The sequence below is a fragment of the Grammomys surdaster genome, unplaced genomic scaffold (genome assembly GCF_004785775.1).
Source record: "Grammomys surdaster isolate TR1022 unplaced genomic scaffold, NIH_TR_1.0 125767, whole genome shotgun sequence".
Classification (NCBI taxonomy): domain Eukaryota; kingdom Metazoa; phylum Chordata; class Mammalia; order Rodentia; family Muridae; genus Grammomys; species Grammomys surdaster.
The window spans coordinates 1,701,876-1,717,522 of record NW_021620598.1 but is presented as its reverse complement, the minus strand read 5'-3'; the positions used below and the strand labels follow the sequence as shown (position 1 = coordinate 1,717,522).

Genomic DNA, 15,647 nt, shown 5'->3' with positions numbered 1-15,647 from the left:
AAGCCAGCCCCGCGGGAATTGCCACCCCCGCCGCCGCTGCCCGGGAAGCAGTTCCGGCGGCCTTCGTGACGTGCAGGCCGGGCGCGGCCTCGACCCTCGGGCCATCTTGGCAGCGGAGGCAGCGGCGGAGCGCAGGTACACACGCCGCCCGGCCGGGGCCAGTCCAGGTGCCGCCGCCTTTGTTCACGCGCGGGTGGTCGCATGGCACCCGTGGGTGGTGCCTGCATTCGCAGCCCGTGCTTCGGCAGGTGCATCCCGCAAAGTCTGGGCAGCGCAGCTCCGCGCATCTCTTAAGGCCTGGGCAGGTCCAGCCTATGCATCCTACAAGGGCTGAGCAGATCTAGCTAGAGCATCCTTCAAGGCCTGGGCAGGTCCAGCCAGCGCTCCACACCTTGACCCTGCAAAGCTTGCAGAAAGGAACTGCGTCCAGGACAGGACCAGCGTCCCCAGGCTTGCTTCAGCACCCAAGGCCTTTCGCTCTGATTCTCCAGGTACCTGTGGCTTGACTTTGGCCAGCATGGTCCAACCTCAGACCTCCAAAACTGAAAGCCCAGCCTCTGCCCCTGGTGCCAGCGCTCAGATGGATGACGTAGTTGACACCCTGACCTCCCTGCGTCTCACCAACTCTGCGCTGAGGCGTGAGGCCTCCACACTGAGGGCGGAGAAGGCCAACCTCACTAACATGCTGGAGAGTGTGATGGCTGAGCTAACTCTGCTGCGCACCCGGGCGCGCATCCCTGGCGCTCTGCAGATCACCCCACCTATCTCTGCCATCACCTCCAATGGGACCCGACCCATGACCACGCCACCCACCTCGCTGCCTGAACCTTTCTCCGGAGACCCTGGACAGTTGGCAGGGTTCCTGATGCAGATGGACAGGTTCATGATCTTTCAAGCCTCCCGCTTCCCCGGTGAAGCCGAGAGAGTGGCCTTCTTGGTATCCCGTCTGACTGGGGAGGCGGAGAAGTGGGCCATCCCCCACATGCAACCAGACAGCCCTTTGCGAAACAATTACCAGGGGTTTCTGGCTGAGCTACGCAGAACCTACAAGCCCCCGCTGAGGCACTCACGGCGAGCACAAATCCGGAAGACCTCTGCGTCCAATAGGGCCGTTCGGGAACGGGAGCGGGAGCGGCAGATGTTGTGTCGCCAACTGGCCACAGCTGGCACAGGAACCTGCCCGGTGCATCCAGCCTCCAACGGGACCAGTCCCGCACCAGCCTTGCCCTCTCGCGGCCGGAACCTTTAGGGATCTGCCACTACCCTGGTAGTCTGTGTCCATCCAGGTAGCTAGACTCCATTGTTGAGAAAAGTTGTCAATACAGTAGCATTGCCCTGTTTGATGCACCCTTCACGCCTCTCTGATCTTCGGGAGGCCACCCTGCCATCTGCATTGGTCACCCACCTTACTGTGAATTTTTTTTTTCTTTGCTAGCTTTACCTGCGACTCAGTGCATGCTCCTCCTTCTGTTGCTTGCAATCCCAGCCTTTCTAGCAGTCACAACACAGCCCCTTGGGCATGTGCCTGCCCAGGAACCATTTAGGCTACCCACCTCTGCGAGCTCAGCTCATGGATACTCAGCTTCTGGAGCACTTCCTACGACGGGGGCCTTGGGAGTTCCCTTCCTGAGCATTCCAGGTAGAAGGAAGCTTGGCCTGGCAGGCGGCTGATGTATGTCTGAACCAGCCTGTCTATATCTGGTCACTTTGCAAGATGGCTAGGTAGTCGCTCTGCATCCCAGGGATACTTTCCTCTGTTGGGGGGAGCCTGCATTCCAGCATATTCCACTGCTGTTGCTGGGAAGGTCTCTTCCTTCATAGACATCCTGCCAGCCTCTCTTGTCCGTGGAAGACTCCTCCACATCTGCCCATGCCTGCCAGTGTTCTCATGGCATTAAGGAAATTCAGCATTCATCGGCCAAGTTAATTGTGGACCCGGGACCACAGGCAGCAGATTCCTAACATTCACGCCTCAGCTCCAGCAGACTGAGGGGGACCCTGGGGACCCCATTTGATGCCTGGACTTCCAGGGAGAGGCTCACAGGTGTCCACTCATTCCTGCCCACGTGGCTCCATGGTGGGCCTTGTCTAGCTACAAACTTCCCCTTTCCACCCAGGTGCCGTGTGGCTTTCACCTCAACCTTTCAGCCACCCACACCGTCTCTAGGCGTCCAAGGAACCTACGCAACATACCGTCTGTGTTCCTGGGCCTAACTTCTAGCCTCCGTCCGAGAACAAAAGACTGGGGGCCAGTTCCTCTGGGAGACTCTGAGCATCTTTAGTAGGGCGCGTTGGCTTCTTGCTGCCCCAGTCTGAAGAACTGGCGACGAGTGACTGACTGTTTTGGTTCTCAAGCGGACACACGTCCCTGTTTCGAGGAGCAAAACCTCATAGGAAGATGAGCTCATGATGGTACTCAGACTCAGCCAAGCCTCTGGACAATGACGTTATCTGTCATTCCAATGCCAAATGAACTGTTTACATACCCACCTGGCCCCTCAGGGGGAGATGGGTGCCTCTCCTGGGTTTTCCTGCCCTCCTCTGCATGGTCTTGGCTTGACCAAAACAACAACAACAACAACAACAACAACCGCCTCTGCACCCATGGAAAGACATCTCTCTCCTCTTGGGATCTCAGAGGCTGGGGCCGGGAACCTGGCCTTTTCCAGAGACTTCCTCCATCACTGGAAAAAGTGACTGATTGTAAGCAACGCAAGCACCTTTGCAAGGCCAGGAGTCTTCGATGCTCACTGGGCTCACAGCCCACAGCCACCTGCTTCTTGATAAAACTCTGTTAGCCTAGCAGCCTCCCTGAACAGCCAAGGCACCCCGCTGGCACCATGGTGCTATAAGCAGGTGGAAGACTCCCCGGGTTCCATTGAGAGTACTCACCTGTCCCCAGCAGCTGAGTCTCAATGCATGACCTTCCGGTAGAGGGGTCCCCAGGTGAAGCTACAGCTGCACCAGAAAAATGGGGGGTAGGGAGGAGGTGTCTGTGGAGGCAGGCGACAACTGGAAGGTTTCTTTGTGGCCTTCCAAGTTGAGGTTAAGAGACCCACCCACTGGGGACGCAGGTGACCTGCCCTGGCTCCCTGGACCACTGGGTGCTGGCTGTGTTTGCATTAGGTTCTGCTTTAGAGCCCTGAGTAGATACTGGAGCCCAAGCTGCCCGAGTCAGAGCCACGCAGGCTGCCTGTCTCCAGGTGTGGCTTATCATCTTCCTTTGCATCTGGTCTGACCCACCTGGGCCACTCTGCCTCAGTGGGTCCCTGGTGCTGCTCTGGTGGCGTCTTGGAGACTGCTTTGTTTCTTGATGCTTATGTTTATGAGAACGGGATGGTGATGCCATGGTTTTAGGACCATGTCAGTGACTCTCTGTGGCTGGCAGCCTGGAGCACATGAGAGAGAGTTGAGGCTTGCCCTCTACTCTGGACCTGGAAGAGCCACTTGGGATCTGTTGCTGAGGAACCCATGGTGACTGTCGTTGGGGGCATGGTTAGTCCCCAGCCAAAATGACAAGGTACAGGGCCCATGCAGCTCCAGAGGGAGACTGTGATAACTGGCCTCAAAGCTGAGGAAAAGGGGGAGGGGAGGCTTAAGGTTCTAGTTTCTTGAGCTCAGAGGAGAACAGGGAGAGGGCATGGAGGAGTTGGTGTATGAAGGAGTTGTGCCATTCCACATTGACGGTCGTGGCAGTACTGCCGTCTGCTCTCCAGACTCTGTGAGACCCATCTGGTAAGCAAGGCTTCACTGTATTCAGCATCTAATTGACAGCGGGACCTGGCATTTGGGTGACTTCCCAGCCTAGTGTTTACTGTGACCTTGGGATTATCTCCATGTCCCAAAGCATTCAGTAACTGTGAGGAAACAGCAAAGACCCAGCTCCTTATCCCCAGCTAAGTAAGTGATAAGGTGTGCGTGCTCTGTGTTAGTACATATTGCTCAGCCTGAGACAGGTGCCTGTTACTGCAGAGGACGGAGTCACTACTGGATGAGCATGCCCTGGGCATCAGCTTGCAGGGGGAGTGAATGGCGGTGAGGAAGCTGGCATAGGCCTAGGGTGACTTAGGGAGCAAGCCTGGGGCTTAGCTGGGACACGCTGGGGACAGGGTGTTGGGCAGCAGATGCTCGGCTGTGTAGCCTGAGTGCTCAGACCATTCTGTGGCCCTTTGCCTGGGAGGTGTCCATCAGGAGCTCTGCTAGGACACCATGAAATGATGCTCAGGTTAGGCAGTGAGGGCTGGAGCTTGGGCTAGCAGGCAAGTTTCCAGTGTCTGGGAGGTCCTCACGTTTGGCATCTCTCTAGGACCTCGTGTTGGACTTGGTGACAGCCAGTGCAGCACACAGTGTAGAGCAAAAGGGAGAAGTCCCCACCCAGTGCCATCAACACCCGGACCGCAGCTTCCCATTCTCCACAGCAGCATACCAGGAAATTTAGGGGACCAGGGAGGGGAAAGAAAATGGTAAAATTCAGTGTTTTAATGTTTCCTTCCTGTCCCCGGCCCCAGCTTTCTTTGCCTCTTATACAGCTGTGGTGCTGCCTGTGGACCCCCACTGTGTACATATGACAACACTGTTTCCATGTGCCACCCACCTTACCTTGAATAACTGTGAACTCTCCCCTCAGGCAGAGGGACAGTGTTGGCACTGTCAGATAGTGACAGTGTGTCAAGTTTTCCTCCAAGGAAGGAGCCAAAGGAACTTCCTTGAGATAGATTCTCTAGGGTGGGATTATTGGATTAGTGAACACAGGGCCCTCTGAGACTTTTACTACCTACAGACAAAATGCTTTCCAGAAGTTCCTGTGTCCATTGCACTGCCACCAGCAAGGGGAAGTGTTCCTGATTCGGGGTCTTCTCCCAGGGCCGAGTATTCCCTGACTTGACGAGGACAGCAGCACCGTGTTGTAGTTGCGTCTTTCCATCTAGCTTGCTGTGAGTCGTTTTACACCAATTGACCACATTTCCTCTTTTGCAGACTTTCCTCTGCCCTTTGCTCCATTGACGGCCTGACAAGTTTGTAAGAGCTCCATATGTAATTAAAGATACTAACCTGGTGTGTGTTGTATCTACTATAAGTGTCTCTGGGTTTTTGCTTTGGGTGTGATTAAAGCTGGGGCACACAGGCAAGCACTGCCCGCCTCTGCCAGGCTGCTGCCCAGGACGGGACGGGAGGGCTATCTGGGACACAGCAGCATCTTAGGGGATGTTGTGAAGTCATTTACACAAAGGGGCATACTTCTAGGCCTTGGGGCCCAGGTGTGGTAGAAGGGTCCCTGTTACAGTGTTTAGACTTCAAGCAGTGCAGTTCTTACACAGTCTGGGAGGGTGACTCTGCCAGCTCTGTCTCTGGTGCCTAGCCCAGAGCATGACCTACACAGAGTGGGTGCAGTCCTAGAACAGGCAGTGTGATGGGTGCCCATGTCACATAGCTCATCCCATGGCAGCCATATTCCTCAGATCATCTTTCTGGCTCCAGGATCCCTTGACACATGTAGGCTTTTCAGCCCATACTGTATCACAGTTTTTAAATGTCATTTAAGCCATGAAAGGAAACCAAGGACCTGTAAGCCCAAGGACTATATTTTAATGAGAACTTAACTTTTCTAAACAAAATAATAGCCTGGCTCCATCTTGAGTTTCCATGGGATAGCAGGAGGCTTGGGCTGCTCCATCCCTGGTCTTTGTGACACTGTGGTGAGCCTCTGAGGAAACCCACTGCATGCCGATGAAGGGAATCTAGGCTAGCACCCCAGTGACTATGTGACTCGTGGTGCCTCCTCTGGGTTCCTCCACTTGGTCTAGTGGACCCTCTGATGGTTTTGACTTACCTATTGTCTGTCCACGCTGTCCCCAAGGCAGCAGAAATTGTGTCACCCCCCGCCCTCGTCTTCAGCTCACACCTGCCCACTGCCCAAGTCTGACACTGACCAGTTGTTAGACCAGCCTAGGTCCTCTCCTGCCTCTCAGGCCTGGATAGCCCATCTTGTTCTTATTCCAAGGACACTGACACAGATTCAAGGCTACTGTTGAAACTCCCTCTGACCTGATTAGGCCCTTCCTGGCAGTCCCTCACCCAGCCTTTCATCTGTCAAATATTTTATGTTGCCACTGAACATGGATCTTTTCCACAAAATGGTGCATCTTAAAGGCAGAGGTTCTGCCAACAGTGTCCCCGAGCGCTTGGCCTGCTCAAGGCAGCTGTGATCATACCACAGATGAAGATATGGCGGCTCTCCGGTCACATAGCCCATGCCAGAGCGGCTGTCTGCCTAGCACTCTGGGGAAGCCTGCAATACCCCATGCTCACTCTGTCCTACTTTACAAGGTGGGATCATCTGTTCGTACTCCTCTTGACCTACTTAACAGGTGAGGAGAGCCTGCCTTGGAGAAGACAGGACATTGTCTTTGAAAATTACTTACGATACATAATGTTTCATTCCCTGGACTGGCTACATGGATTAAACATTTCCTTTCCTTTGCAAATGTATCTTGCTTTCAATATCCTATCACCAAGCCATGCTGCAACAACCCTAGTAGCTAGTTTTCCTGGGAATGCTCTCTCCCTTGTCAACAGGACTGTGTTCTCAGGCTCAGGGATCAGCATTGCAGTCCCTCTGATCACACGGGGAGCACAGTTTCTCAGACCATCCACAGACTGTAGCACTTCCAGTTTGCGGTGACCAGCATTCCCTGGACAGCAAGAGCCCCTTTTCCTGAATAGGTTCCTCAATAGTGAGCAATGTGTTGCTAAATACTGCCATCTCCAGTAGACTGAAAGTGTGTCCTCAAACTCAGATGTGAAGTTCTGCACCCTGGAGGGCTGGAAAGGTGGCTCGGTGGCTAATAACATTGCCTGCTCTTTCAAGGGACCCAGGTTCAATTCCCAGCACCCACATGGCAGCTCACAATGTCTGTAACTCTAGTTCTAAGGGATCTGCACCCTCAGACCAATGCACATAAAAAAAAAATATTAAAAAGAAAAAAAAACCATACCCTATTGTCATAGTGTTGAGAAACAAATGTCTGTTGTTTAAATCATAGTCTGATACACTTTGGTGGTTTGAGAGAATAAAGTCATTGTAGGCTCAAGTATTTGACTCTTGGACTCTGGTGTGTTGAGCTATTTGGGAAGTTAAGGGACTTTTATGAGGTGCGGACTTGATGGAGGAAGTACATCAGCAAGGGTGGGCTTTGAGGGCTTATAGCCCCACCCCTTCCGGTTTGCTCTCTTTGCTTCCTGCTTGTGGGCAGAGATGTGATCTGTTAGCTCCCAGCTCCAGCTGCCTGCTCTCTCTTTTTCCGCAATGAGTTGCTTTTAGTTGGGGCATTTTATCACAGCAATGGAAAAGTGACAAATATGGAGGATCTCATCAAATTTACCTGAGCTAGACGACACCATCCCGAAATCTCAGCGCTTCTTCAATTTCTAAACCTGACTCTTAGGGTTTTTCCTAGACTTACATCCCTCGAGAGAGTGGTGTTTCCTATGATAGCTGTGCTGGATAGTTTTACGTCGACTTGACACAAGGTAAAGTCATCTGAGAGGAGGAAACCTCAATTAAGAAAATGCCTCTATAACACCCAGTGTAGGCAGACCTATAGGGTGTTTTCTTAATTAGTGATGGATGGGGAAGGCCTCTATTGTAGATGGGGCCATCATTGGGCTGCTCGTCCTGGGTTCTATAAGAAAGCAGGCTAAGTAAGCTATGGGAAGCAAGCCAGTAAGTAGGACTCTTCTGTGACCTCTGCGTTAGGTCCTGCCTCCGGGTTCCTGCCGTGCTTGACTTCCTGTCCTGACTTCTTTCTATGATGAACAGTGACATGGACACGTGAGCCAAGTATACCCTTTCCTACCCTTGCTTTGGTCATGGTGTTTCATCACAGCAATAATGACCCTAACTAAGACAATGGCAACATTTTGCAGTGGGATTTTCTTCTCTTACTACATTGGCAGCAGCCTGTGTCCCCTCCTGGGCTTGGCATCCTCCTGCTGATGCAGATATCGCTCCAGGCTGCCTGTCACTGCTAGTGTATAACAACACATGGGTCTAAGGTACCTCTGAGAAGGGCACAGGATGTTTTGGTCCCTTCCTGATTTCTAGTTGATCCTCTACTTGCCGTTTTTTTCAGAACATTTTGTCTGCTACCCAGAGGAAGGTACTTGAAACCAGGGACCACCATACTGCAGACGATTCCAAATCAGAGCACACGGGAAAGCACTGGGGTGGGACAGTGTTAGAGACCAGTTGGCCTGGGAGGCTCAAAGTGCCCTTGGGTAGCTTGAGCTACGGAAACAGCAGAAGAAGCTGCTATCTCTTCCCAACAGGAATCCTTGCAGATGGCCCCCTTCCTCTGAGCTGATCCACACTCCTGAGTGTAGCCCTATAAAGAAAAGCACAAGGTACCATCAGGAGAGGGACCATAGCCCTGCCAGGCCCCAGAGACCCAGCCACACTCTATTGCATTTAAATTGATCATAAGCAGGTATTAAACACTACAAGACTGCTCTAGAGACAGACGTAACACAGAACCTTAGAGTCGGCAGGGGATAGAAGCCACAGACCTCATTTGGACTGGGTTTCCTTCTATACATTCCCGTTGAATCATGCCTTCTCCATAAACCAGCTATGAATAATCCACTTGGTAACTCAGGAGCTGTGGGTTACTGACTGCAGTAGCACACAGCAGAACGGTGTGTTCCTCTGGTTCAGCGAGGAAGGGGTTTACGGGCAGGAAAGCAGCATGGCAGAGTGGTACCATACTTACTGTGCCAGCCACCCAGACCGTTTGGAAGGACCTCCAGGGCCTGAGTGAGAAATGGCCCCAGCGACACACGTGTGCCGATCTCCTTCTGAATGCTGGCGTCTTTCTGAAAGCTGAAGGGGAACAGTCCCCGCCCAGGCCTGGATCTCACAGATGAGACTCTTCTCTGGAGCAAGTCTGTTCACCGCTGTGTGGGGGAAGCAGCTGCACGTTGCCCTGCTAACTAAGGTCGAGGTCTACTATTGGCCAGACAGCCTTCTGAGGTCGGTGCAATATGGAGGACGCCCTTCATTGGCGGGCCTTCTCCTTTTCTAACTTGTCTGACGAGTTCGAATCCCTCCACAATCCTCTACCTGCAGAATATTACGTAGCCTTGGTTAAGAGTACAGGTTTCACTTCCTTTCTCCCGATTAGACTCATACAGCTAGCACCTGAGAGTCCTGAAATGCTCCTCCATGCAAATGAGATCTCTTTGTCCATCCCTGATACTGCTACCCTTCCCTCCCTCTCAAACTATATATAGTTGATCTGACTCCCTAGGGCTTGTCTAGGTGTCATCATTACTGTACACAGTACTCACAGGGCTTCCGAGACACCAACCATCATTTCTACTCCATCTTAAACCAAGGATGCCCAGGAGCAGGGAGGGTCCCAGCTGCAGAGTGCAAGCAGCAGGTTTCAGACATGCCCTGAAGGGCTGACACCAACACAGGGGCCTGTGCAGCTTCTAGAGCTGTAGCCTTGAACTTGGGGGTGCATTCCAGTTAGGCAAAGCTATTAAAATAGTCTAGGCACATAGTGACTTAGGCACAAGTAAATGTTTTCCAGCTTAGGGATGTTCTGGGCATACCATTGAAATGTTTTGAAGATTTATTTAGTTTTTATTATGTCTATGTTGAGTGTGTGCTTGGGTTTGTATGTGTACCACACGCATACAGTGTCCTCACAGGCCAGGAGAGGGTTTTGGTTACCCCAGAGCTGGATTTATGGGTGTTGGATCCCCTCAAAGTGGAGTTCCAGATGGTTGTGAGCAGCCATTAGGTGCTGGGAATTGATCTTGGATCCACTGAAGGAGCTTCCAGTGTTCCTAACCACTGAGCTATCTCTCCAGCTACTGAATGTATTGGTTTTTATACTCTTATAAAATGGATTCTGTGGCATACACATTTATTTTACTGTTGTTTAAAATGTTATTTTAAAAAGATAATGAATTCACAATAGGCTATTATAAGGAAGTAAATGGTCCCTGTTGCTATTCTTCCCCGGTTGGTAATTTAAGTGGTTTTCTTTTTTCTTTAAAAAAATTAAATTGGAATTTACACACTGTGAAGTTCTCAGAACTGACATGCACAGTGTGTGTGATGACAGATATGTGTTCCTTCATAATGTGACTGCAACTGCGACTTCAGTACAGAGCCTTTATATCAAGCAGAAAGCTCCAGGTGCCTCTCTAGTAGGCCAGCCTCTCCCCACCCTGCTTGGTAAATGTTAGCAATCTGTTAAACTCCACCTCCACAGTCACCTGGCAACAGCCAGGAACGCTCCACCCCACAGTTACCTGACAACAGGCAGGTAACCCCGCCCACTATAAAAGGGGCTGCTTGGCCCCTCCCCTCTCTCTCTTGCTCCTCAACCCTGAGCACCTGCAGGTTGTCCCCTCCCTTCCCCCCTTCTCTTCCCTCTCTCTCCACGTGGTCATGGCCGGCCTCTACTCCTCTCTACTTCTCTCTCTCTTCCTCTTCTCTTCACTCGCCATCTTCCCGTTCCTCTCTCCCACTCCCTTCCCCAAATAAACCCCTTCCCTTGGAACCGGATCGGATCGGCTTTGGTGTTGTCTGTCCAAACTGCGCTCGAATTCTAACAGTAAATGGTACCTTGATCATTGCATTGGAGGTTGGAGCTGAGGTCAGCACTGACCCTTCTACTACTTCCTGTGCGTGGGATCTAAGAGCGTGGATGGCAGCGTCCAGGAGTGCTCGGCTCACTGCTTTGAAGGCTCCAGCCCATAGACGTGCTATGGTGGTCTATCAGCCACCGTAATTTATTTTTAATTTGACAATCATCTTTTTTAAAATACTATATTACAGTTGTTAAATCTCTTTTAAGACAGTTTTTATTCATTCGTGAGAATTTCTTGCTATCTACAATGAAATAGGATCACATACCTTCCTGTTTCCTCGCCTCAAGCTCTCCCCCAGATTCCCAAAGCATCCCTCTCCCAACTTCATATCTGCTCTGGGCGGGCAGTGCCATTTGATCAACCCAGAGTGAAGTTGCTAGGACTGCATCTCTGTGGTCCAAGTGGGTACACACATGTACATCTCCCAGATGTGCTGCTGGGACTAGCATCCCTGGTTACAGCTGAGGGATGCTCAGGTCCGTATGATGTAACCTCCCTATCCCAGGGGCTGCACTAGTCCCAGCCCTTCATATCAGCAAGTATCAGTTGTACATAGCAACGGGTTTCATTACATCTCCTACGTGTGTATAAAGGGCTTTGATTATATTCCCATCCCCCCACCTGCTGGTCCTTTCTCTTCCCAACTCGACCCCTTTCTACTTTCTTTTATTCATTCCTTTCTTTTTGTCATCCAATGAGATTCATTAGGGTTCCTTATGGGAACATGGGTGAGGGGTCATTACAGGCTTACGAGCATCTTGCAAGTAGCTACACAAACTGGAGAAAACATCCTTCTCCATACAGGCATCAACTTCCATTAGCTGTTGGATACTGGTGAGCCTTTTCCCTAAATGTGATGGAGTGTCAGTGGCTCAAGAAATGGATCTCTCAAAGGTCATCCCACCTGCTGTGAATTCAGGAGCGCAAGGGTCACTCCACGCCTGGAAGATAGTGTTTCAGAACAGTCCATCTTGGCCTTCCTGTTCTTTCCACTCTCTCTTCTGGAATGTTCCCCGAGTCTTGGGTGGGGTGATGGAGATGTCAGATTAAGATTCATGGGCATGACTGGTTATGAGTGTCTGTGCCTGTGCCATTTTGTGTGTCCTCTGCTTTGGTCATGTAGCTCCACTCCATCTGCCTTGCTGCCCCCATGCTTCATCTGTGCTAAAGGAAGATAAAGATGTTGGCCCTCTTGGCTCCAAGACCCCATAACAGTGGTTCTCAACCTATGGATTGTAATACCCACAGTGCTTGAGAAGGTTAGGCTGATTCCATGACAGACTTCAAATTGGCAGTTAAGTAGACTAGGCTTAAAAACTGGGCAAGTCCAGGCAAGCCAAGGCAAGTCAGTTTAATAGGGAAAAACCCAACCAACCAACCAACCAACCAACCAACCAACCAACCAACCAATCAACCAACCAAACAAACAAAAAACAGGCCCCAGCCTTCATGCCCAGGTAATGAAATGTCCCAGCTACCTGGCCTGAGGCAAGGACAATGGGTCAGCAGCAATTTCTAGACCTCCCCAGCAAGTTTCCAGCCCTCACATCCTGGTAATGGAATATCTGTAGAGATGGACCCAACAGATTAACATAGAGGTCACCTACCCCAGAATTCCCTAACGTGCTTTAAATGAGGCCTGCAAGCTCACTTGCTTGTCTCTCTATTCTGGTGATGGGAGACCCCAGCAAGCTGGACTTCTGAAAAATAAAACACTCTTAGAATTTACATTCTATTTGAGTCTGGGGTACCATTCTTTAGCAAATCGTAGACCCTTACAGGGTTACATATCGGGTATTTACATTATGATTCATAACAGTAACAAAGTTACAGTTCTGAAGTAGCAACGAAAGAGTATTATGGCTGGGGGTCACCACAGTATGATGAACTGTATTAAAGGGTCAAGCATTAGGAAGGTTGAGAACCCCTGCCCTATAACATGTAACTTACTGACTACAGCTCAATGCCTGTTAGTAGTTCTTTATAATTCTGGGATTACTAACTCACCCATAGAAAAATCCTTCACTTAGAAACGTACCAGTATCCCCGGCCCTGATTGACATGAAGAACACAAGGATCAGAAATTTCTCCAGGACTCATCCCGTACCCAGTAGTTTTGTCAATATTCAGGACAAAGAATACTCTCTGATATCTTCTAGAACATGGTTTTGTTATTTTCTAAATATCTGTATTTATTTATGTGTCTCTGTGTCTTTATGTGTTGTGTACAGAGAGGCCAGAAGAGGTCACTGGATCTCCTAAGAGTTACAGGCGGTTGTGAGCTGTCTGGCTTGGGTGATGGAATTCGAACTTGGATCCTCTGAAAAAGCAGGAAGTAGTCTTAACCCCTGAGCCCTCTCTCTGTCTCCCATACAGTAAGGTTTGAATATTCACTTGTAGGTTCATGCCTCATCTCAACTGAGCTTTTTGTGTATGACATGAGGTGGGTTGACATGGGTTAGTTCCTATAATAGAAGAATGTGTCAATCCCCTCATTGAGGGACTTCCTGTGTCTTCAGCCTGGGTGACATCATCAAACTCAGATGACTGCATGCAGTCTGTGTCCCTCTTCACCCCTGCACTGTGTGGACTGGAGCACCACAATCGTGCTGCAGGCTTGGCACTCTGGACTGCAGACCCAGGCTTGAGCTCTTTTGGGATTCTGGTCTGCATTCTTCAATACCACCAGTCACTAGAGGCATGTGGAGACTGGAATTTAATTTATTAAAATTAAGTAAAACTAAAGACTTAGCTCCCCGGGTACAAAGGCCACAATTGAAACGCTCTCTAGAACACTTCTTTTCTCAGAGAGCATCTCACGACGCTGCTATTTTTAGGCTCTTTGCAGCTTCAGTTAAGTTTTAGACTGGTTCCATCAATTTCCACAAAAAAGTCTTTTGGGACCACGGCAGGGAAGACATTAAACAGAACAGTCATTTAGAACTAACGCTTAAGCGAGACCCAGTCTAAACGAAGGTAGCATCTCTCATTTTGTTTAGAGCTTTAATTTCTGCCAGCGACGTTTCCTAGTTATTAGTTAATATTCCCTCAAACCTTCTGTAAATGGTTTCCTAAGGATTTTGTTTCTTGAATGTAATGGTAGATGATTTTTTTTTAAAGTTTCTTCTGCCATGAAGTTTCTTCTTATTTGTTGGTCTTGTAGAAAATGAAAGCTAACTTAAAGAATTCATTTAGTGTCTAAGGATACCCCAGGTTCTCTCCTTCTGAGCCCAGATGGGTCTCAGGGATTGAACTCAGGATGCCAGGCTTAGTGGCAAGCACCTTTGCCTACTGCCCACCAGAGCTGTCCGTATTCACTTCTATTCTGTGACCTGTCTGAGTATACTTACTCGTTCTCACACAATTCTTGGGTCCTTCAGGTTTTCTACATCCGGCGCTGTATTATCTGAGTAAAGGGAGTTAGAGAGCTTATGGTCAGACACAGAGTCACACCTGTAATCCCAGCATCCAGGAGGAGGAGGCAGGAGGAGCTTAAGGTCTTGATCGAAAGAGGAAAACCTGTTGGGGGTGAGGGGAGAAGAGGAGAGGAAGAGGAAGAGGAGGACGGGGAGGAGAGGGTAGAAGGGAAGGGGGAGGGAGGGAAGGGGAGAGGAAAGGAGAGAGATTTCTAGTGTTCTCTTTGTCCTTCATCTCCACTTCTCTCTGGGCTCCCAGACGACTGTGGCACAGTCATATGCACCCCCCTTTCTGCCCACTCACCTGGTGTGGGACATGCTCAGTATCTTACCATAGGGATGGTGTCAATGGAGGTTGTCCTGTGTCAGATTCAGAGATTTCCAGTCTGTCAGACTTCCCTCCTTGTTGAAGGTCTTTAAAAATTATTTTTAGTTGTGTTTTTCGGAGACTGTCTGAATGATTCTATTTTTCTCTTTCATTCCCTTAACACAGTGAGTTGAACTGAGTTTTGAGTGACAGGGGAGAGAGCCTGAACAGTTGGAGTGAGCTTGATGACTCCAAGCACCCTCCTTGCCTTTACAATGTGTTCTCAGTGTTATTGGTTCATTGATGTTTGTGGGCCAGGGCTTTGCTGGCCTCCAAAGGCAGCTAGGGCAGGTATCTGGTTTCAGTTTTCTGAGACAGCCTGGGTGAAGTTAAATAGTTTCTTCCTTCCACAGGTTGTTGTGTGACACTTTTCTGGGGGAAACATTTACTCTCCTCAGATAGTAAACCTATAGCAGGCTAAAGCAAGGATACCACCAAAGTCTAACTTGGCAAACTACTGACTTATTGGGATTACTTGTGAGATTGTGAGTGAAGGATTACTTACAGGAGCAAGAACCACCAAAAGAGAGATATATCATCAAAGCTCAGCACAGCACAGCTGACAGTTCATGAAATCTGAAACCCTGGAGCTCTCTGCATGACTCTCAGGCAGCTCAATAGGCCAATAGACTCTCCTCTTCTCAACAGCTGTTACTGTTTATATGACCTTGGGGAGGGAGAGGTCTAGTGTATCTGGTCAGCTTCAGGGACCTCCTGAGACTTGTAAGTTGTTGATTTCCTGAGTCTTAAGGAGCTTTCCTGTAGGATGGAATTTAGCAACTCAGAGAAAATGGCAACACAATGCTGGCATGTTCCTTATTTCTGGTGAGCAGCAAGTGGACTATGGAAAGAATTCATGTGTGATGGTGTCCAGTTCCAGGGAACACACCTAGACTTTGAGGATGGCTGCCAGCTGCCATGCTAGCCCTATCTTTATGACAGTCCCTTTACCTCTGTTAGCTGAAGATAGGGCAGTCCCAGTGAACCACTTGCCCCTCTCTTTCAGGGGACTTGGGACTCACTACTTTTTGAATTCATGGGGTCTCTGTGGCTCAAGAAAATGATGAGCTGGGAGCTGACAGAGTGTGGCGGTGTCATTGCTAGGTTAGGAGTGACAGTCTTGACTGACTGTCTATATCCTAAGCCTCCTCTGGCATTTTAAAAACAAGAAAAGAAGGGAAAATAACTCCTGCTATTCT

At 49.9% G+C, this 15,647-nt stretch overlaps 1 protein-coding gene across 1 annotated transcript; it reads left to right on the top strand.

Annotated features, from left to right (window-relative positions):
* The first annotated feature begins 210 nt into the window (after nt 1–210).
* Rtl6 (retrotransposon Gag like 6) lies at nt 211–4,096 on the top strand. Its single transcript, XM_028788752.1, has one exon. It carries the CDS (start codon nt 518–520, stop codon nt 1,247–1,249), a length of 732 nt encoding a protein of 243 aa, XP_028644585.1. The 5' UTR covers nt 211–517; the 3' UTR covers nt 1,250–4,096.
* Nucleotides 4,097–15,647: the final 11,551 nt, after the last annotated feature.

Excerpts from the sequence above, each read along its gene's own strand:
- Rtl6 (XM_028788752.1), top strand. The coding sequence starts at position 518 with ATGGTCCAACCTCAGACCTCCAAAACTGAAAGCCCAGCCTCTGCCCCT.